Source organism: Ictidomys tridecemlineatus, chromosome 3 (genome assembly GCF_052094955.1).
Source record: "Ictidomys tridecemlineatus isolate mIctTri1 chromosome 3, mIctTri1.hap1, whole genome shotgun sequence".
Classification (NCBI taxonomy): domain Eukaryota; kingdom Metazoa; phylum Chordata; class Mammalia; order Rodentia; family Sciuridae; genus Ictidomys; species Ictidomys tridecemlineatus.
In genome coordinates this window covers 35,046,038-35,068,697 of record NC_135479.1, presented here as the reverse complement: position 1 = coordinate 35,068,697, position 22,660 = coordinate 35,046,038, and the positions used below count along the sequence as shown (strand labels likewise).

The window sequence follows — 22,660 nt, the reverse complement described above, 5'->3', positions numbered from 1 at the left end:
CAAGGGGGAAAAGACAATCTTTTGAAGAAATAGTCTTGGGTCTATTGTATGTCCATATGGAAAAAAAATGAAAAAACAATTTTTTAAATTATTTTTTAAGATTGCTGTCTCATACTATGAAATAAACGGCTTCTGTTCTTTAAAAGGCACCCTTAGAAAAACAAGCAATAAAATGAGGGACAATATTGGCAATATATGTAACCAACAAAAAGGGTTTGTTATATCTATAGTAAATAAAGAAGTTCCATAAATTAGTAAGAAAATGACAAGACAATCAATATGGAAATAGGCAAGAGGTATAAAAGGCACTTCATAAGATGGCAGCCATTGCATCTTATTTTGTAATTCCTTGAATTGGAAACTATCCAAATCTTCCATATGTTCATTAACAGTGGAATGGACAATGTCACACTAATCCAATAAAATATTACATTATATAACATGAAATTAACAAGTGAGAGTGAAATGCCATAATACAGATATATTTTACAATTAAGGTTCATAAAAAAGTCAGATGTAAAAATATCATATAACTCCATTTACATAAAGTTCAAAAAACAGTTGAAGAATCTGTTTTGTGATGTAAAATAGAAGGGAGGTGTGGGAGAGATGGGGCAGTAACTGCACTAAGTCAAAAGCAACTATTTTTACCTACACTTGACACTCTAATAAGAGTCACACCTCTTGCTATTACTTCAATATCAAATAAGTACCATTAGCAAAGTATTCCAGATGATGTCCTGGTGGTATCTGGATATCCTCTGCAATTCAGTAATAGTATTTCCCTATTACAACATATTAAAAGATATGGTGACCCACTGGTCTTTGAATCAAATGACTAAAGGAAATTTAAAGGTAACATACCAATTGCTATAGATCGCAAATAAAGTTTCTCAGCATTTTCATACTGATTCATGTCATAATTATACAAAGAAGCCAGATGTCCCACTGAAAGGGCTACTTCATAATCTTCTTGACCAAGAAGTTGCTCTTTAATCTGAATTGCTTTAATGTGCATTTCTTCAGCTTCCTGTAAAATAATTATGTGAATTAATATACTTTACTTATGTCAACAATTCTTACCCAATGAGCAAAATTCTTCTAAATGTCAAAGACAGTTTATGAAAAGTACCATAAAGTAATAAGATCAAAAAATACACCAAGCTATTCCAAGAGCTGCCAATGGAAAACATTCCTGGTTTTTGGAAACTGTGTACATAAGGTGATAACAGTGATTAGTTTCTAATGCCAAAAGTAAAATAGAAATAGAAAATTGTTAAGAAAAAATTAACAAGGCATTTAAAAATGAAATTTAGTTAATACATTATTTTAACGATTATGTTGTTTCATACTCACTGTTTGCTAAATTACTTTGTGAAATTAAGTAGAAATACAATGAATCTATGCTACATTACTTAAAATTACTAAATATTTATTATTTAAGGAGAGAAAAATATGAAATATGTTTCTACCTTAAATTTTCTCATTGACTGATAAAGTCTTCCAAGGTTACCATAGTGTTTTGCAGTCTGTACATTAAATTCCCCAAAAGCTTTTTTAGCTAGTTGAAGTGAAGACAGGTGCAAATCATGAGCTTCTTGAAGCAGCCTCTGTTCAGTTTCCTTATTATGACAGTCAATAGCAATTTCCTCTAAAATAAGTGCTGAATAGAAAGCAACAAATTAGTGTACTTCAAAATCATTTACTAAGCTAAAGGAACATCTAAATGAAAAACAAATAATAGCAATATTCATTGACTATATTTATATATAATTATAATTTAGAACTGGTCAGGATCATAGGATTCCACTTCAACTGTACATTTTTGCAGAAATCATTCTATTTTAGATAATATATTCAATTCAAATTTAAGAAAAAAAATGGTATAACTCAAATTATTTTGCAGTATCAGTTTCTACTTTAATGGACTGTTTTATCTTACTGATAAGTGAGTGTGTGTATTTTTTTAAAGTTGTAGATAGGCACAATACTTTTATTTTATTTATGCGGTGCTGAGGATGGAACTCAGTGCTCTACCACTGAACCACAACCCCAGCCCTTGGTAAGTATATTTTTAAGGTAAATGTCAGGAAGAGGCAAACTTTTTAATCTTATGAAACTGTATCAAAGAGTACCTAAGCACTTTTGAAATTTTTGAAACCAGCCTTTATAAAACATGACCTTTAACCAAACACAACTAGAAGAACCGGCTTCTTCCTACTTTACTTGATCACTAAGTCAGGTCAGAAGATATTTTATTTTCAAAGCTGCATTCAAAAATTTAAAATTCCATCTAAAATCTTGAAAAAACACACACACACACACACACACACACACACACACACACACACACACCTGTATCAATTTCATTTCTTGAAAAACTATCTACACAAATGTGGGTAAAAGATTTACCTCACTGTAGCAATATTGAACAACAAAATGTTAAAGATACAAAGGGTCAGTAACAGAGGTTAAATACACTTCTGAGGTTAAATACACTTCCAGAAAAAAGGGTAAATAGCAACATATATTCAAATGGAAAAACTTTCATAATGCATTAGGTGAAAAAAGCAGGTTATAAAACTAAAAGAAATACTTATTCACTTAATTATCTTATTTAAAGAAAAAAGCTAAAATAACATCCATCAAAATGTTGACAGAAATGGTGGGGTTTCAGGTAACTTTTCTTTTTTTTAAACTTGCTTTTAATTTTTGAAATTTTCATGTACTTGAGTAACTTAACTGTCAACCTCAAGGAAGAAAAAGCCCAGTTCCAGAAACAAGGTAAAATTTATCCAAAATGCACGAAATCACCCTAACGATGACCAACATGTTAGCAAAATAAATGCATTAAATCAAAAATCTTTGGTGAGCTGGGTGCAGGTGTATATCCCTATAATCCCAGAAACTCAGGAGATAGAGGTAGGAAGATCCCAAGTTCAAAACTAGCCTCAGCAATTAGTAAGACCCTGTCTCCAAAAAAAAAAAAAAAAAAGTTCCTGAGGTAGAATTTGCCTACCATGTTCAATCCCCCAATCCCTAGTACTTAAAAAAATACCCTCCTCTATCCTCTATAAAACTAAAGCTACAAAACCCATAAACCCATCTTCAGTATTTTACTCATGACTATGTAATCATTGTGTAACTCATTATTCTCATAAGAAATGCTTATATTAACTACTTGCATGCAAGAAAGAAAAGAAGGAATAAAGAAAGGAGAGACAGGAAAAAGGCACCTTAATAATATTATTTGAGAGAAGTGAACAATCTTTCACCAAGAACCACTGGAAACTGTGGAGTTGACAGAATTGGTTATTTTAGAAATACGAACATACAGTCTAATTCTACTACCTCTGAGAAAATAAATACCACTATTTTATGCCACACATTATCATTCTAAAATTATCTGAGACTGGATTACAAAGGGTACCTTTCACCCTCTTTGAGGAAGCCAAAAGAAGATGATCTTCAGGTAGGATGTGGGTAATGATACCAATAGCTCTTTCTGCATGAAATCTGCAATACAGATAAATAATAGTCTGGCATTTCTTTTTAGTTACAAATGATTTAAGCATTTAAAAAAAATCACGCTATAATACTAATAGAAAGTACTTATAAAACTATGGTAAATAATCAATTTTTTGTTTGTTTCACATTTTTAATCTATTATGGACTAAGCTTTTAACTCTCTTACCCCTCCATCCACACAGGCCTACATGATTCCTAGCATGCAAAGCATAGTCTCACCCTTGCATGTGATTTACCCTCTCTCTGCAATGCTCTTCCCCTGAATATTCACATGGCTCACTTTCATTGAATAGGCCTTTCCAGAATAGACTATATAAATGTCCCTAAAAATAATCTACTATCATTCTCTAAACTCAGTCTTCTTTATTCTTTACAAAGTATTCTTATCTGACATGCTTGGTTACTTGTTTTATGTTCCATCTCACCTAATAAAAGGTAAGCTATTTGTCTATTTTATCTGCCAATTTTCAAACAACTCTAAGCCTCCTATCTCCATTTCTAGTAATTCTAAATTTTCTCAAACCTGTCTTCAAATTCACTAATTATCTCTCTCTCATAATTAAACCTGATGTTTAACCTGTCTACTGAGTTTTTTTTTTTAATATTTATTTTTTAGGTGTAGATGGACATAACACATGTCTTTATTTTTATGTGGTGCTAAGGATCGAACCCGGGTTCTGCCCATGCTGCTCAGCTCTCTCCCACTGAGCCACAATCCCAGCCTTGTCTACTGAGTTTTAATGTCGATGATTATTTTCCATTTCTAGCTAGTCATTTTATTTTTTTTATAAAAGGTCTTTTCCTTATGAAGATTTAATTTACATAACAAGTAATTCACCTATTTTAAGTAAATGTGTAACTCAGTGATTTTTAAAATATATTCCATTATACAGCCATCACCATAATCAATTTTAGAAATATTTTCATCACGTCAAAAGAAACCCAGGTCCATTAGCAGTCACTCCCCATTTCCCTCCAACTCCCAGCCTAAGTAACATTGATTTACTTTCTGTCTTTATGGATTTGCCTATTCTGGACATTTCATATAATGGAATTATACAAGATGTGATCCTTTTTGACAAGCTTTCTGTCACTTAGCACAAAATTTTCAAGGGGTCAACTGTGCTATAGCATGTATCAGTTATTTTATTTTGAAATCTAAACTGAGTACTTGTAGTCCTACTCTTCTGAAGGCTAAGGCAGAGTGGTTTAAGCCTGGGAGTCCCAAGCCAGCCTGGGCAACATAGCAAGACCCAACTTGGGGGAAAAAAGTAAACACAATCTTTATTTTCCCTCCAAAATATTACTGATTTTTTAAAATATATATATTAAGATTGGCAAACTTTTTTTTTTTTTGTACTGGGGATTGAACCCAGGGGTGTTTACCCATTGAGCCACATCCCCAGCCCAGGGTTGGCAAACTTTTAAGGGGCTAGAGAGTAAATATTTTAGGTTGTGTTGGCCAGACATTCTTTGTCCTAACTATCTAACTCTGTTGTTGTGGTATGAAAGCATTCATAGAAAACAGATGAATAAATGAATGAGTAGGGCTACATTCCAGTAAAATTTTATTTTGCCTGCAGGCCACACTTTGCTAACCCGTCTTATATCTTTAATCATTAAAGAATACATACTTCATAATATTTTGACTAAAGTTCAAAGGGTTCTAATCATTATGTTTGTTGACCCTCACTTATAGAAAAATGTTTCCTTATGTATTTTGTAATTGTTGATGGTGACTTCACTTTAGGTAGAGCTATATCTATGACATACTTGTGTTTTGGGTTTTCTCCCAGAAGATATCCCAAGAGAACTAGCAGCCTCACAGTGCTCTTCAATGTTTTTCTCAGTCTGTAGGTTCCTGCATGCATAACTCCCAGACTCCAAAGTGATATAATCTGTAGTTAATACATTCCTCTGTGGCACTCCTTTAGTTTACTGTGAGCCCAAGGTCAGATAATGTTTCCTTGTCATGTCTCTGCTGTGGGGTAATTTTTCCTTCCCATTTGTCCTTTTCTTGAGTATACTCTTTTTTGTTTTTTTAAAATATTTATTTTTTAGTTGTAGTTGTCAATACCTTTATTTTTTTTACATGGTGCTAAGGATTAAACGGGCCTCACACGTGCCAGGTAAGAGCTCTGCCGCTGAGCCATAACCCCTATCCCTGAGGGTATACTCTTGATCCTGGCTTCATGTGAGGGTTTCATTTCTAACTCAACAGCCAGTTACAGAAATTTCTAAGCTTTCCTACCACCCCTAAATGGTTTACACCATAGTTTGTGCCTTTGAATTTTTAATGTCCATTATTGATTAAGGATTTATCCTCATTCTTGCAAGCTCAGTTACATATTTTAAGAGATGACTGTAATATTTTATTCAATATTTCCGTGTGCTTTAAGCAAGATGTTTTTAGGTTATTAAAATGGTCTAATATTTAGCCACAGGCTGCTGTATTACTCAAAGAAAAATTATTTAAGAAAATAATCAAAAGATAAATCATTTTCTATATAAAAATGTTTCAATATTAAACTATAGAGTCTAAATGAATAGCTTATAAATTGGTATGATTTTAAAAACCTTAAGAAACATTTTAGGCATCTTCTTAAAGCTCTGGGAGAGAAATTTAATCCATAAACTAAATTAAGTACTATTGTATTGGGGAAAAAATAAAACAAACAAAAAATGGTATTTACTAATTTACTGAGAAGGAATGTGGAACTTACAGTGCATTGTCAAATTTTCCAGAGCTATACTGGTGAACATAAGAAGAATAAGCCAAGTCTTCATGTGCAGTTGCTACATGGATATTTTTGCCACCAAACACTGACTGTCGAATATCAAGGGCTGCCTGAAAAAGTAATAAAAATATTTAATAATATTGTCAGCCTTTAGAAAATACCACCTATCTTAAATTAAATATTTTAATATTTTATATACCCAATCTCATAAATTTAATTTCTAAAACAGTTTTTAAGCCTTCTATGTAATAGTAAATTAATGAGTGCTCTATAAAAGGAAGGCAGGGCTCAAAGAGTTTACTTTGAAATAGTGATTTATGTACCACAAACAAACACAAGTTGGCAAGTCAATTTAGGGTGAAAAGAAAAAAGAACCATCAACATACCTGATAAATTGCAACAGACTGACAGATATTATCTACATTGAGTAAGTAGAACCCATAATCTAGCAGTGTATCAGAATATTTTGGGTGTTTGGATCCAAAATGATCCCTATAAAAAGATGAAAAACTATTAGTATATAATGGAGAGTAACAATTCAAAATGACATTTGTAAAAGACTTAAAAAGGGACACAGTCACATCAATGTTTATAGCAGCACAATTCACAATAGCTAAACTGTGGAACCAACACAGATGCCCTTCAGTGGATGAATGGATTAAAAAATGTGACATATATACACAATGGAATTTTACTCAGCAATAAAAGAGAATAAAATCATGGCATTTGCAGGTAAATGGATGGCGCTGGAGAAGATAATGCTAAGTGAAGTTACCCAATCCCAAAAAAACAAATGCTGAATGTTTTCTCTGATGTAAGGAGGCTGACTCATAGTGGGGTAGGGAGGAATTGAAGAATTCTAGATAGGGCAGAGGGGTGGGAGGGAAAGGAAGGGGGCAGGGGATCAGCAATAATGGTAGAATGTGATAGACAACATCATCCAAAGTACATGTATGAATACATGAATTGTTGTCAACATACTTTATATACAGCCAGAGAAATGAAAAATTGTGCAGTATACATGTACTAAAAATTATAATGCATTCTGCTCTTTTTTTTAAAAAAAATCAATAAAAATAAATAAATAAAATGACATTTGAAATAACCACCACCTACCGTGCCAAATACACTGCATGTTTAATTAACTGTTCTGCCTTCTTAAATTCACGTTTTACTACACAAGCCTAAAGACGATAAAATGAAAAATTGTTACCTTTTAAACAGTTTATTAGTGTGCTAAAATAAATATAGTTTATATATTTTAGTTATAGTAGTAAGAAAAAAATCTTCAAACAGAAAGATTCTATTTGTAATTTTTTTATTTCCAAGTTATTTATAAACTATTATACACAGATCTGCATATAACCTAAAAAAAACCATAAAGATTAAAATTTTTACAGCCATTTTCAGTGCAAAACCATGACAAAGTTTCCTAACAAAGCTGGTATAACTACCTTCCTTATTATTAAAATAAAATAGTAGAAGGGCTTACTGTAGTATTTTCTAAGGTACTTAGAAAGGTACCTTAAAGTACTTATCCCAGTTCTGGAGTGGCTTACAATGATCTTTCATAGTTTTCCTGTAATTTATTTTTTCCTAAGCCTACAGCACCTGGTATTCCAGGTGCTCTCCCATGCAAGTGCAACCTAGGCCCAACCCTCACCTTAAGATATCAGATGAGATGGGGAATATTTAGGGTGGTATGCCTTAGACTCAACTAATAATTTTTAAATACACAGATTTTCAAGTTTTTCTATTATTTCTCAAAATATTTTCAACCATAAGGATTGTCAGTAGTTTTAAAACTCTAAATACCATTTGCAAATAGGAATATAAATCTTACATACTTACTGTCTTTATGTTAACTGAATATTTGATGTTTTTACATAATTAAAAACATACTAAGATCCCTTTTATAATGCTGATGATAACCTGAATATTTATGCTGCCATTTACTTGCTCCAAAATAAGTGATTTAATATTTTGCAAAAATATTGCAGTCTTCTAGGATCCACAATTTTGTAATATTTTTTCCCAATTGAATTTCTGTAAGCCAAACTGATGAAAATGGAATATTCAAATTTGAAAAACTTCTAGAAAGACTATATGCAAAAAAGTACATTAATGCTTTAAGGCTTCAGTGAACCAAAGCAGTAATTTTTACCCTCCCCCACCTTATGCATATTAGGTAAGTACTCTACCAATGAACTACATCCTCAGGTTCCAATGTAATAATTTTTAAATGCTACTAAGTGGTGAAAGAATTAATGCATTTGTTTACAGAATAAGAAAAAACTACAGAAAGAATAAAAAAACAAAAAAACAACTATCTACCAGGTCAAGTATAGCAAGGTGTCTTGCTATGAGAGTGCAATATTAGAGTAAAATACTTAATACTAGGTTATCCTTAAGGAGAAAAGTGATTATAGCCCATATAGTTTTGGCCTAAAGAATTCAGATTACTCCACAGGTTTAAGAAAACCAAGAACTCAAATCAGAATTACCCCAAAATATCATAATCGGTACTTCAGTGAACTGAAACAATTATTAAAATGAATTATATCACAAGTTTTCTTGAAAAAAGAAAAGTAATTAAAGTCCATGTAAGATAGTTTGGCTTAAATACCAGGTTTCTAAAACTTGGCACAGAAACTTAGAATTTAGATCTTGGTAGTATATATAGTATACAATAACTAAGATGTTAAATAGTAAGTTAACTAAAACAAATTTAAATCCTGATAAAACCTATAATTCATTTAATAATTTTTACATGATATTCACCTTAGATGCTTGTCTCAAAACATCAACCACAACTTTAACTGGTAAGCCTGCTGTAATCTCTTTCATTGCTTCAATGCACCATTTGTATGCCTAAAAAAACAAAAAAAATTTTAGAAGAAAACAGAACAATTTGATAATTCAATTGACAGTACTTAACAAAATGATTGCAGATTTTTCCAATAAGCTATCAAGTACATAAATAACACACCAAATATTTACACTTAAAAAGTTTTCTGAGTGTTTATTTTCTTAAAAGTATGAATGTTACATTATTTTTACTCTTAATTATGTACAGGTTTTCTGAATCAGACCTTGCAGATATATGACATATGTTCAAGAAATGAGAGGCATGTGCTCTTTTGCCTAGAAGTCCTTATACATATTTCCTCTGTCTTAGAATACATTGGCTCTTCCTCTAACTCTTTAACACACCTAACTTGTCTTTCAGGTTCCAGTTCTGGTCTAAGTTTCTTATATTTTACTTCCTCTATTATAACACTTATTATTTTATATCCTGATCAGCCACAGTGGCACACACCAGCCTTAGTAATTTAAAAAAGACCTGTCTCAAAATAAAGAGGGTTGGGGATATAATTCAGTGGTAGAGCTCCCATGGGTTCAATACCTAGTACCAGGGAAAAAAAATCTTAATTGCCTGTTTAGTTAAAATGCTTATGTTGTGCTAGCTATTGTTCATAAAGTGCCTGTACTGTATGTTACACATTCAATCGACAGAACAAGCAGTCCTTCTTGCTCTCTGCTCCAAGATTTTTAATATTCCAGACAGATGTCCTAAATAAACCATAGTGGGTCTTGAACAAAATGTAAGCATACTGTTAAGTGCAGCTGTAGTCATCCAAAGTATAAACAAAACAACAAACTTTTATTGTTACAAACCACTGTTATTTTGGGATTGATACTGACTCCAGATGGCCTACCCTATTGTGACTAATAAGAATTTGGTGATAATTCATCACACTATATCCTCAAGATCTGCACAGTTTCTTGAAGACAGCAATGAAAAGTTTATACACAGTCAAATTATCCAAGAAACAACAACAAACTTAAACATTCCTCATGAATGTGCTAAGAGCTGCAAAGATCAAGAGTAAGGCATCATTTAAACTACTAAACCCAAAGAAATAACTGTTAATTAAGTAGTAATGGCCTAAAAAGAAAGAAAATGGAAACTGGTAAATAAAAGTCACCTGAGTAAAGAATGGCACAATACAAACTACTCTATGTAAGAGGTAGGGGTGGGGGTGGGGGATGGGGGGTGAGGTGGGGGGACATGACTACAGTGTTTTAGAAAGCAGTATGAGGGAAAAAGAAAAGAAAGGAAATGATGAAAGAGGAAGCAGAGATGGCTGAGTTCCTATGCAAACATATAAAAAGATGTTGGTGCATCTAAGAACTGTTGTTTTTAAATTTTTTTTTGTTGTCATTTTATTTATTTATTTATATGTGGTGCCGAGAATCAAACCCAGTGCCTCACACATGCTAGGCAAGCACTCTACCACTGAGCTACAACCCCAACTCAGCATCTAAGACTTTTAAAGACAGGTATTACTTAATATCTATTATTAACCTCACTCTCATTTTCCATGAAGTCAAGTATCTACACAAAGATCTTCTGTGAATGGAGCTGTTTTCTGGTGTGTGAGAATTAGAAAAAGGGGCCAAGCCCTACATCTAAGTTGATAAACATCTATGCATCACTCATTGCACATAAGGGGCAATAAAACAATCCACCCACAGAACAAATTTAGCAGACACAGGATCTCAACATCAAAAAATTACACATACACTTATTTCCTGAAAAACTATAGGCATGCTGATATGGATTTTAGATTTTTACATGTCAGTCTTAAGTATTCTTACATAAATATTAAAAAGGCACAAACATCCTTTTTTAACTATTCTATAATTTTCTGGTATCACTGCTAATTGTAATTTCCCTTTAAATATGGCATATATACTTAGAATAGGACAAAAATCAATATAGAGATAATTTTAAAATATGAAAGCTAAATGATGACTGATAGCATGAAATAATTATATTTTCCCATAAAATAAAGCAACCAAGCAGCAAAGCACACTAGTCAACTATGTATTTATTATCACCAAAGCATTAATTTTTTTTTAAAGAGAGAGAGAGAGAAAGAATTTTTAATATCTATTTTTTAGTTATCAGCGGACATAACATCTTTGTTTGTATGTGGTGCTGAGAATCGAACCCGGGCCGCACGCATGCCAGGCGAGCGCGCTACCACTTGAGCCACATCCCCAGCCCCAAAGCATTAATTTAATAGTATAAAACTAGGAATAAAGCAATCTTATTCATGAGGAGGAGGAAGAAGAAAAGCAATGCTATAAGGCATAAATAAAAATCTAGCTTTCAAGTTATGAGAGTTCACTCAGAACTACACATCTAATCAAAAACATCTATTAAGGTTTACTTACCAGAGGATATCACTAAAACAATTTAGGCAGAGAAATACTTGGTTAAATTAAAAAATAAAAAAAGGCCCTGAGTTGCGCACACACACACACACACACACACTTATTTATTTTAAATATTTTTATTAGTTATTAATGGACCTTTATTTATTTGCTTATAGGTGGTGGTGAGAATCAAACCCAGTGCCTCACATATCACACATGCTAGGCAAGCCCTCTACCACTGAGCCACAACCCCTCCCCTGATAAATGAATTTTACACACAAACACACACACACACACACACACACACACACACATACACACACACACACACACACACAAATACACGGGGCTGGAATTGTGTGGCTCAGTGGTAGAGAGTTTGCCTAGCACGTGTGAGGCACTGGGTTCAATTCTCAATGCTACATATAAATAAATAAATAAATATGTTATACATACATACATACATAGATAAAGGTCCATCAACAACTAAATAAAAAATTTTAATATTGTCTTAAGTATTACAAATATGTATTGCTTTAAGTAAACTTAATATGTGAAACTGAGATTTATAAAGCATATGAGAAGACTATTTGATTTATCCGTTTTATGGGCAATTATTGGTCACACTGACATATACCTCAAAACACTTACCTCATCATAATGACTTTTTGCAAACAGGAGTGCACACAGTTCCCCATAGAGTGCAGCTTTGTTTGCTTGCTGGCCATGTTTTGAGAGTTTATCCATATATGTCTGAGCTAACTTGAATGTTTCTTCACCCAAATGATATTTGCAGTTTCCATTTCGCACATGAAGCAACCTGTAAAACACAAATAACCGTCCTTTATTTCTGGTATTCCAGCACATATAATCTGATAACTTATAATTACTATGTAATGCTTAAATAACTGAAGATAGATGAAAGAAATGAGGCAACATCAGAAAAAAATTGGCCTAGACTAGGGTTAATTAAGGCCCATAAAAAGTACAATACAGGCCAGACGTGGTGGCGCACACCTGTAATACCAGCAGCTTGGGAGGCTGAGACAGGAGGATCACGAGTTTAAAGCCAGCCTCGGCAACAGCAAGGTGCTAAGCAATTAAAAAATAAAAATAGGGCTGGGGATGTAGCTCATTGGTTAAGTGCGAGTTCAATTCCCAGCACCAGAATAAACAACAACAACAACAAAAGTAGAATACATGTTCTTCCAAGAAGCTTTACATAATTAACCTGATCCAATTTTGATTTCTTATCTTCTCTAAGTATTTTGTACACTTTGTGTACTCAGCATGTGCTATATATAAAAAAAGAAAAAAATTTACTTTTTTGATTCCAAATCCAAAAGTAATAGTTTCAGTATAAGAAATCTGAAAATAGTCAGGTGTGGTGGTACACACCTGTAATCCCAGTGGCTCAGGAGGCTGAGGCAAGAGGATCTCAAGTTCACAATCAGCCTCAGCAAAACAGAGGTGCTAAGTAACTCAGTGAGACCCTGTCTCTAAATAAAATACAAAATAGGGCTGGGAATGTGGCTCAGGGGCTGAGGGTCCCTAAGTTCAGTTCCAGGTTATTTAAAAAAAAAAAAAAAAGAGGGCCAGGGGCATAGCTTAGTTGGTAAAGTGCTTGTCTCGAATGCACAAGGTCCTTGGTTCAATCCCCAAGAAAGAAATCTGGACAACAGACCAGATGTGATGGCACACACCTGTGATCCCAGCTGTTTCAGAAGGCAGAGGCAGGAGTATCCCAAGTTCAAGGCCAGCCTAGGCAACTTTGAGACCCCTGTCTCAAAATAAAAGTAAAAAGGACTGGGGATATAGTTCTCAATGGTAGAGCACTCCTGGGTTCAATTCTCAATATTGGGTTGGAGGGTCAAGGAAAGGAAAGGAAAATAATAAAGGAAATAAAAATCAGTCTGAGATACCATTACCCACCATTACTTTTCATTCTTATTTTAGTATATTTGCATAATACTTGGTCACTGATTTCATGAATGCTCATTTTTGCTTATTTTATGGGAAATAGCAGTATATCAGTTACTGCTAATCTTTATCCTTGGTGGCAGAAAATACAGTGTTCTTTACATAAAGTAACGGTACAGCCCATCAATCAACTTAATGATATTCAAGAATACTAAAACACTTTAAATTAGACTGTACATCTATATAACACATGAGCACAATGTTAGGACTAAATAAATATATCTTATTATAATGATGGCTTGAACATTATGCCAGGGCAATGTTATTTTCTTTGTATTAGGCTAATGCAAATTTCTGATGCTCAGCTTGAAAAGGAACAAAAGTATAAAAGATATTTTAAATGAAAGCCAAATGACAGGTTCAGAGGCACAAACCTGTAATCCCAGTGTTTCTTTCTGAAGCAGGAGAATTACAAGCTTAATGTTACCCTGCTTAGTGAGACCCTGTCTCAAAAAAATAAAAGAGGCTGGGGTTACAGCTCAGCAGTAAAACACCCCTGGGTTCACTTGGCTTGGGTAAATATTTAGGAGTGATGGATGGGTTGGATTGTAAGCGTAGGAACATAACTTTAGAAGAAATAGTCATGGGTATGGTCACACCTGCCTAATCCTAGCTATTGGAGAGGCTGAGTCAAGAGAACTCCAAGTTTAAGACTAGCTTGGACAATTTAATGAAAAATAAAAAATAAAATGGCTAGGAATATAGCTCAATAGTAGATCATACCTGGGTTCAACTCCCAGTATCCCCCCCACCCCCACACCTCACATACACAAAAGAAAAAAAAGGAAAGAAATCCAAGTGGGCTGTGTGTAGCTCAGTGATAGAGCACTTAACCTAGCATGCATAATATCCTAGCTTTGATTCCCAGCACCAAAAAAAAAAGGGGGGTCAGCGGGAGAAGGAAGGGAACAAGTACGGAAAGGTTGGGAAGCATTCTTTAGGGGTATCACAAGTAGAAACTTAAGATTTTTCTTTTTTTAGCTACACCAAAAATATTAACAGATTAATAACCCAAAATGAGAAAAATTCAATTTTTTCTCCTCTATCATTTCTTTCACAGGAAAACAGAACTTCAAAAAAAGCTAAGGACTATTGATTAGAAAGACATTTAATCAATAAGTGGTGTATACATACTGTAGTGTAGTGCCAATAATCACCACATAGTTATCTTCATTTCAAAAAGAATAAAACCCTTATACAAAATAATATTCTAAGGTTATTCTAAAATTCCAAGTATCTTTTTTACAAGTCAGAGCCAAGTAAACTTGTAAAACTAATGGGTAACTCAATTGGATAGTTCCTTATCTTCAAAGAAAAATAGTGCTTGGGAAGGGAGTATTTCTTTTTATGGACAATGTGGAATCTGTACTTGATACCTGGCATTGGAGAACTAGCCCAAAACAACAGACTCACAACAGACAACAGAAAGATGGGAAGAACTTATTTCCTTGATAATCTCCATGAATTCTGCATTAATCTGCACTCAATGGTGTATCATCTTTTTTTTTCCTTCCTCCTTTTTTGAGTTCAAACTAGGGATTGAATTTAGGGGCCTTTAAAACTGAGCCACATCCCCAGCCCTATTTTGTATTTTACTTAGAGACAGGGTCTCACTGAGTTGCTTAGCACCTCGCCTTTGTTGAGGCTGTCTTTGAACTCCTGACCCTCCTGTCTCAGCCTCCAGAGCAGCTGGGATTTCAGATGTGTGCCACCACGCCTGGTAACACTGTATTATCATTTTATCAAATGCTTTGTATTTTGAGGATACACTGCTATTTGTGAATTACACAATCTATTATCAATATCCCTTTTGTACCAACTAAATCCCTTTTGTTTTTATCCTGAATTCTTCATTGTCAACATTATTGTTTTGGTGTATCTCCTCTTAACAATATATGGCTAGATTTTATTTTAGCCCTTTTGGCAATTTGAGGAACTAATTATAATAACATGTATTATAATAATCATTATAAATGCTTATAATCTTTTCATCTTATTTTTATATATCATACTTAGTCATGTCTATATTTTCTTTCCTTATATCTAGTTGATCGAGTTTCTAATCTTTCTAACCCATGTTCCCTCCGCTCAAAACTGGTATTTGGACATTAAATAATGATGCCCATTCCTACTTTCCCCACCAAGATGAAACATTTATAATGCTATTACTTCTCTATTCTCCCAAATGTATACTTAAAGAATAGGCTATCACATATGCCTAATACAAAGTAATTTCATTTTGCATCCAAAAATATTTTTGGTATCCATGGGGGTCTTAGAACCAACTACTTTTGTATACTAAGGGAATAATGGCATAGTAATTCTGATTGTTTCTGGGCAGTGAGATTATGTACAACATTTATTTTATTAATAGTTTCTGTGTTTTTAAATTTGTTTGGCAATAGACATGTATGAACAAAAAACTACAACAAAAACAAGTAAAGGGAAATTGGCAGAGTTTCAAAGGAATAAAAAAAAAAAACTACTTAAAAAAAAAAAAATGGTACCAAGTTTAACTACAGAAAGACCAAGAAGGCTCTCTGACATTTGCTCTATGTTTCAATGCCAGCCTTAGATTAGAAACTGACTTTATAATATTAAATTGAAGAACACACTTTACTCTTGCATCAAGCTCAAAAACCCTGAGATTAACCAAAGGATTCCATTAGTATCTGTTCTGAAAAACATTTCTTTTCCAATTCAACTAAACACATGGTCAATTAAAACCCCAAATTTTCCCATGCCTTAAACACATCTAAATTAGAAAAGTGTAATCTTTTTTTTAAAATTAATATTCAGTAGATGATTATATACTACATACTAACTATATTACATATACTTATACTGATGAAGAATTTGGTAAGTATAGATGTGTAGAGGCAAATTTTTATTTTGAAATTTCTTTCAAAAAATATTTTTTAATATCCATATAACTTTTAGTTGTAGAAGGACATAATTCCTTTATTTTATTTGTTTTTATGTGGTACTGAGGATCAAACCCAGTGCTTCACACATGCTAGTCAAGTGCACTACCACTCAGCTACAACCCCAGCTCTGAAATTTCTAATTTGTAAGTACAAACTCACTTGTCCTAGTACACAGACAGTAAGCTGAAACTATAAATGCTATTGTTTCTTAGTCTAGACAACATTCTAATTTCCTTGTGCTTGTTCTAAAGATATTATTTACTGTATTTTTAGCTACCTATTCACTATCCTCTTTCCTTTCTTTCTTAATGCAGACCCTGAATTCATTCAAGGTAGCTATATGCACAATTAAAAATGTTTTATTCCCGAGAACACCTTACATGGGTTAAAGAATATAATGAATCCTAGCTTTCCCATTTAAGAAACAGGTAAGCAAAGGAAGGAAGGAGAAAGAAAAAAGCAGACTCAGCTGGAATGAGCCTTCTGCCCTTCCTTTTTCTCCTGAGAAAACCACTTGCAAACCTAAAATGTGAGCCACTTGCTAGAAATGACAAACAAGGAAGGAGAGAAAGTGCCCAGGTCCTGCAAGAAAACTAACCCAGTGTGTTAGGCTAAAGTAAAATTTATACAAAAGCCTTAAAAATTAGAAAAATTAGGTTATCTTGATGGAATAGATCTTCTGATCCTGTGAATAAAAATCAAGCACATGAGAAAAAAAATGTTAATAGCTTTTCTATTCCTAATAAACTAGTTCATACACATAGAAATATTTAACTTCCCACACCACTATGAGATAGTCTTATCTCCTATTCTTAAAAAGATAAAATAGGCAGAAAAAGGCAGATGACAGAAAGATTATTTTCATCAGTATTACAGATTATAAACCCAAACACTAATCCCTTTTTAGGTTCTGCACACAAATATCCCTATAATTTATCATATAGTACTTCTAACACACATATGGGCAATTATAAGCTTCCAAGTTATTTATAACTAAGATTGCAAACTAAAAAGCTAACTTCAGGATTTGAATGTTTCCATTACACAGGTAACTATATAAACAGGACAATAACATCCTTAAAAGACTGGAGAAAAAAAAAAAAAGCCAGGTGTTATAGCATATGCCTGTAATCCTAACAGCTTGGGAGGCTGAGGCTGGAGGATTCTGAGTTCAAAGCCAGCCTCAACAACTTAGTGAGGTACTTAGCAACTCAGTGACATCCTGTCTCTAAATAAAATATAAAAAAGGGCTGGGGAGGGCTGGGGATGTGGCTCAAGCGGTAGCGCGCTCGTCTGGCATGCGTGCGGCCTGGGTTCGATCCTCAGCACCACATACCAACAAAGATGTTGTGTCCGCCGAGAACTAAAAAATAAATATTAAAAATTCTCTCTCTCTCTCTCTCTCTCTCCTCTCTCACTCTCTCTTTAAAAAAAAAAAAAAAAAAGGGCTGGGGATATGGCTCAGTGGTTAAGCATCCCTGAGCTCAATCCTCAGTACCAAAAAAATAAATAAATAAATAAAAAACAGCGCTGTACTCAATTTTAGCTTAAATCAACAATGGATTTAATATCTATATCTATATTCTAGCTCTGAAGGGGTTTGGCTTTGCTAACTCATCAGCTCAGTGGTAGGGCACACCTGAGTTCAATCACCAATATACTGAAAAAAAATAAAAGAGAAAAAAAAAAAAAACATTGAGTAGGCTGGGGTTGTGGCTCAGAGGTACAGGGCTTGCCTAGCATGCGTGAGGCACTAGGTTTGATCCTCAGCACCAAATAAAAAATAAATAAATAAAATTTAAACATACAACTAAAAAAAAAAAAAGAAGAACTATATATATATATATATATATATATATATATATATATTTCTTGAGTTTCCTAGAACCCATTGCCTAGCACAATTCCTAGCACATAAATCTTCAATAAATGTTTGTTGAATAAACCCTATGAAAAAGCAAAGAGAGATACAGATTCACATTCTGGTTCATAATGCTGAAATCTAAGCTAAGACATCCATAGCAGATTCACTATATTCTGGAGATGGAAAACAAGCCAGATTAATGAAATTATGATTATTTTTTTTTTGCGAGAGCAAGAGCGAGAGAGAGAGAGAGAGAGAGAGAGAGAGAGAGAGAGAGAGAGAGAGAGAATTTTTTTAATATTTATTTTTTAGTTTTTGGTGGACACAACATCTTTGTTTGTATGTGGTGCTGAGGATCGAACCCGGGCCACACGCATGCCAGGCGAGCACGCTACCACTTGAGCCACATCCCCAGCCCAGATTAATGAAATTATGACATAGAAATATCATCTCACAGATTTACACAGATGTTAAAGCACACTTAAAAGAGCTAAAATTGTAGAAGACACTATACAATCACAGTGTGTAATTACAGAATCTGTTCCAACTTACCTCACACAACATTCTACTGCACGAAACCAATGAAGCATCTCATCATGTAAGGTACACAATTGAAGGCAAGACAGAAAAACTTTCTCAGCATCACTGTACCAGCCTGCATCTGAAAGAAAACCACCTGCAGAAAAAGAAAAGTAACTTTAGACAATTTAGTAAATTGCCTGAAAGCTAAAATAACATGATTACAGTGAATATTATCTCAATTAAAAAAACAAATATTTTCATCTTGCAGTATACACATAACTTTTCAATCTCCGTAGGCCTTATTGCAAAGACAAATGGCTCTTATAAACTCATTCTTCTTACTCATCATAGATAAATATACACATAAAAGGGATGGTGATGTTTGTCATCTCATTCTTTTGGCAAGAAACTAATTTACTGACTAGCAATAGCTTTAATGTATTAGACAATTACCTCAAAATACCGTCCTTTTGTTTTGTTTTGTTTTTTGAAGGATCCTGATCTCAAAAAATGGCTAATGATGCATTTTACTACACTGCACAAACTACTTTGTATCATTATGGTAACCATTCCTCAGGAATTTTCTTATCTAATCTTCACAAAACACTTTCAACTTAAATGCTATTATTGCCCCAACTTTTTTTCTTAAATATTTTTTAGTTGTATTTGACACAATACCTTTATTTTATTTATTTATTTTTATGTGGTGCTGAGGATGGAACCCAGGGCCTCACACATGCTAGGTGAGCGCTTTACCGCTGAGCCACAAACCTTATTGCCTCAACTTAATATGGGGAGGGAGGGGGACTTCAGGCAGAGAAACCAAGTTACAAGTTGATAAGTGGAAAGACTCAAATTCACACTATGTGACTTCAGAGGCTAAATCTATATCTGCTATTATGAAGAACACTTTCAAGTTGCTACTCAGCATTAGTTAACAATAGTCAGAAAACAAAACTACTATGTTTTTCAATCCTAAAACACATACTTTGCACATTTTTTATATTTTTAATTAATTAAGGTACTAGGAATTAAACCCAGGGGTACTTTAACACTAAGCTACATCACCAGTCCTTTTTATTTATTTATTTATTTTATATAATTTTTTTTTAGTTGCAGACAGACACAATACCTTTATTTATTTATTTTTATGTGGATTTTAAGGATTAAACATAGTGTCTCACATGTGCTAGGCAAGTCCCTACCACTGAGCCACATCACCAGCCCCTTTATTGTTTATTTTAAGACCAGGTCTCACTAAGTTGCTGAGGTTGACCTTCAACTATAATCCTTCTGCCTGCTTTTCAAGTCAACTGGGATTGTAGGCATGTGCAAGTGCACCTAGCTCTTTTTTAATGTTTTAGAATCTTTAAAATTAGGACAGATCATAAAATTGGTGTCTAACATTAATAGTGGTAGCATTTTTTTTCTTGGTAGCATAAAATATATGGTGTGTCATTTTAATAATGTTAATGAGTCAGCCAACAACATATATTTCCTCATACCCATGTTTTATGTTTTTTAAAAAATATCTTTAATTGTAAATGGATACAATACCTTTATTTATTTTTATGTGGTGCTGAGGATCAGACCCAGTGCCTCACACATACCAAGCAAGCACTCTACCACTGAGTCACAACCTTGCCCTGTTTTATGTTTAATTAAAGCAACATACAGCTAAATATTATTTCATTAATTGGAAAGAATTGTGCTTTAGAACATTTTAGGGCCCTTTCCAAGAGACTAAACTAGAATAAGAAGATTATTATAAATATTTGTACTAAGCAACCTTCTACTTATCGTACCAATGTACTATATAATGTGCTGGTTATCATGCTGGCTCTCAGCTTCAAATCTCCTTTCTAGACTTTATGATGTTGAGGCAAGAATTCTTTTTTTTTTTTTTAAATTTTAATATTTATTTATTTATATTCTCGGCGGACACAACATCTTTGTTTGTATGTGGTGCTGAGGATTGAACCCGGGCCGCTCACATGCCAGACGAGCGTGCTACCACTTGAGCCACATCCCCAGCCCAAGGCAAGAATTCTTCAAACCACATTTCTCCTTCTTTACCTGGCTTCCTGTTGGGTTCTGCCAATAGGAAGTGCTAGAGAGCGGGGGCTCCAAGACTGGAAAAGCAAGTAACACCTTTTCCTATTGCTGACAGGAATATGTTTCTTCACTGTGGCAGTGGCAGTTCATTGCAGTCAGTAGCAGTCAATTCCACTTAGAGTTTTCCAACACTTGCAAAACCAGTTTCATAGCACACTGTCAATAATACCAGCAACAGCTAGCCTGTTGCTAGTTCTTGGACCCCCTTTCCAGCCCCCCTTTTCAGAGCTTTGAGGCACTGGTATCAATGTTGCAGCATTCCAGTTCTTCAAGCTTTAAATTTTCACAATTAGGTAGGCATGGTGGCAAATGCCTGTAATCCCAATGAGTTGGGACACAGGAGGATAGCAAGCTGCAGGCCAGCCTTAGCAACCTGGTATGACTTTCAGCAACTTAGAAAGACCTTGTATTCAGATGTTAAAAAGTGGGGATGTAGCTCAGTGGTAAAGTGTCCCTGGGTTCAATCCCTAGCATCAAAAGAATTACACATTAAAAACTTATTTGTTTGGTTCCCTAAGCTCAAATGTAGTAGCTGATTCTTGGAGTTGCTATTATTCATAATAAAAACATTCCAGGGGTTCCCTTTTTATATTTTCAGCGCTCTAATAAAAATTTGTGATATCAGGGCTGGTAGAGCTCTTGCCTCGCACATATGGGGCACTGGGTTCAATTCTCAGCATCATACGAATGTAAATAAAGTAACAATATTGTGTCCGTCTTAAAAAAATCTTTAAAAAATTTGTTATATTAAATTCTATCTCTATAACAAGGATAAGCCTTGACAACATTATGCTATCTAAAACAAGCTAGTCACAAAGACCATATGTTTTATGAGTCTATATGAATAATTTACAATAGGTAAATCTATAGAAAGAAAAAGTAGACTGATATTGGCCTGGAATAAGAAGGAAATGAGGAATGGCTGTTAAAGGGTATAGGTTTCTATTGGGGTGATGGGATTGTTCTAAAACCTACTCTGATGATGTCTATAAAATCTGTGAGTATATGGAATATCACTGAAAAGTACACATTATATGTTCAAATTATACTGTTTAAGAATTATGTCCCAAAAAGGTTGTTATTATTTAAAAAATCTTTACTACTGTGTACTTCTGGCATAAAGTTTCTTCACTCTCTGAATGATTTCATAATTAAGTCTGATGATATGATTCTGAAGTTGCAAGGGCTTGGTTCTATCTCCAAGATATCTATCTAGCACATCACAATGGCCAGGTTGGTGTACATACATGTGGATATGACAGAAAAACTCAATGAATATCACCTTTCCTGTCTTTCACCTTTTTTGATAATAAATTTTTTTCTATAGCAATTTTCATATTACCTTCTAGAACTAAAGGGATGTCACTGTTAACATCGGTCAAGATCATATATTCTCTATTTTCAGAGACATTCTTTAAACAATCCTTTTTTTCCCAAACTTCCATGAGCCAATTCAAGGATAAAAGCTGTAGGTTCTTTTCAGAAAAGAATGTTTTGAAGTTCGCCCAGCAAACTGGAAAGACCACTACGAAGAACTGTTTAAAGACTGAAGGAAATGATCTTGAAAACTTGCTGGCAAAATATGTGTGCACACAAGAGAGAGAAAATATGCCCACGTTAATTATTTTTTAATTTTTTTTAATATATATATATATTTTTTAAGATGGACACAATATCTTTATTTTGTTTTTATGTGGTGCTGAGAATCGAAACCAGTGCCTCATGCATGCTAGGCGAGCACGCTACCACTTGAGCCACAC

General features: G+C 33.8%; 1 protein-coding gene across 1 annotated transcript in view; it reads right to left on the bottom strand.

The window, feature by feature from the left end:
* The window catches only part of Appbp2 (amyloid beta precursor protein binding protein 2), a 53,473-nt gene that overhangs the window by 5,863 nt on the left and 24,950 nt on the right, over positions 1-22,660 (bottom strand). Inside the window, exons 4-12 of the mRNA XM_005321539.4 lie at positions 18,816-18,939; positions 12,144-12,312; positions 9,048-9,137; positions 7,383-7,450; positions 6,653-6,758; positions 6,252-6,376; positions 3,431-3,516; positions 1,473-1,663; positions 865-1,030 (exon numbers count right to left, since the gene is read on the bottom strand). Coding sequence (XP_005321596.1) covers positions 865-1,030; positions 1,473-1,663; positions 3,431-3,516; positions 6,252-6,376; positions 6,653-6,758; positions 7,383-7,450; positions 9,048-9,137; positions 12,144-12,312; positions 18,816-18,939 — 1,125 coding nt within the window. The remainder of the gene's footprint in view (positions 1-864; positions 1,031-1,472; positions 1,664-3,430; positions 3,517-6,251; positions 6,377-6,652; positions 6,759-7,382; positions 7,451-9,047; positions 9,138-12,143; positions 12,313-18,815; positions 18,940-22,660) is intronic.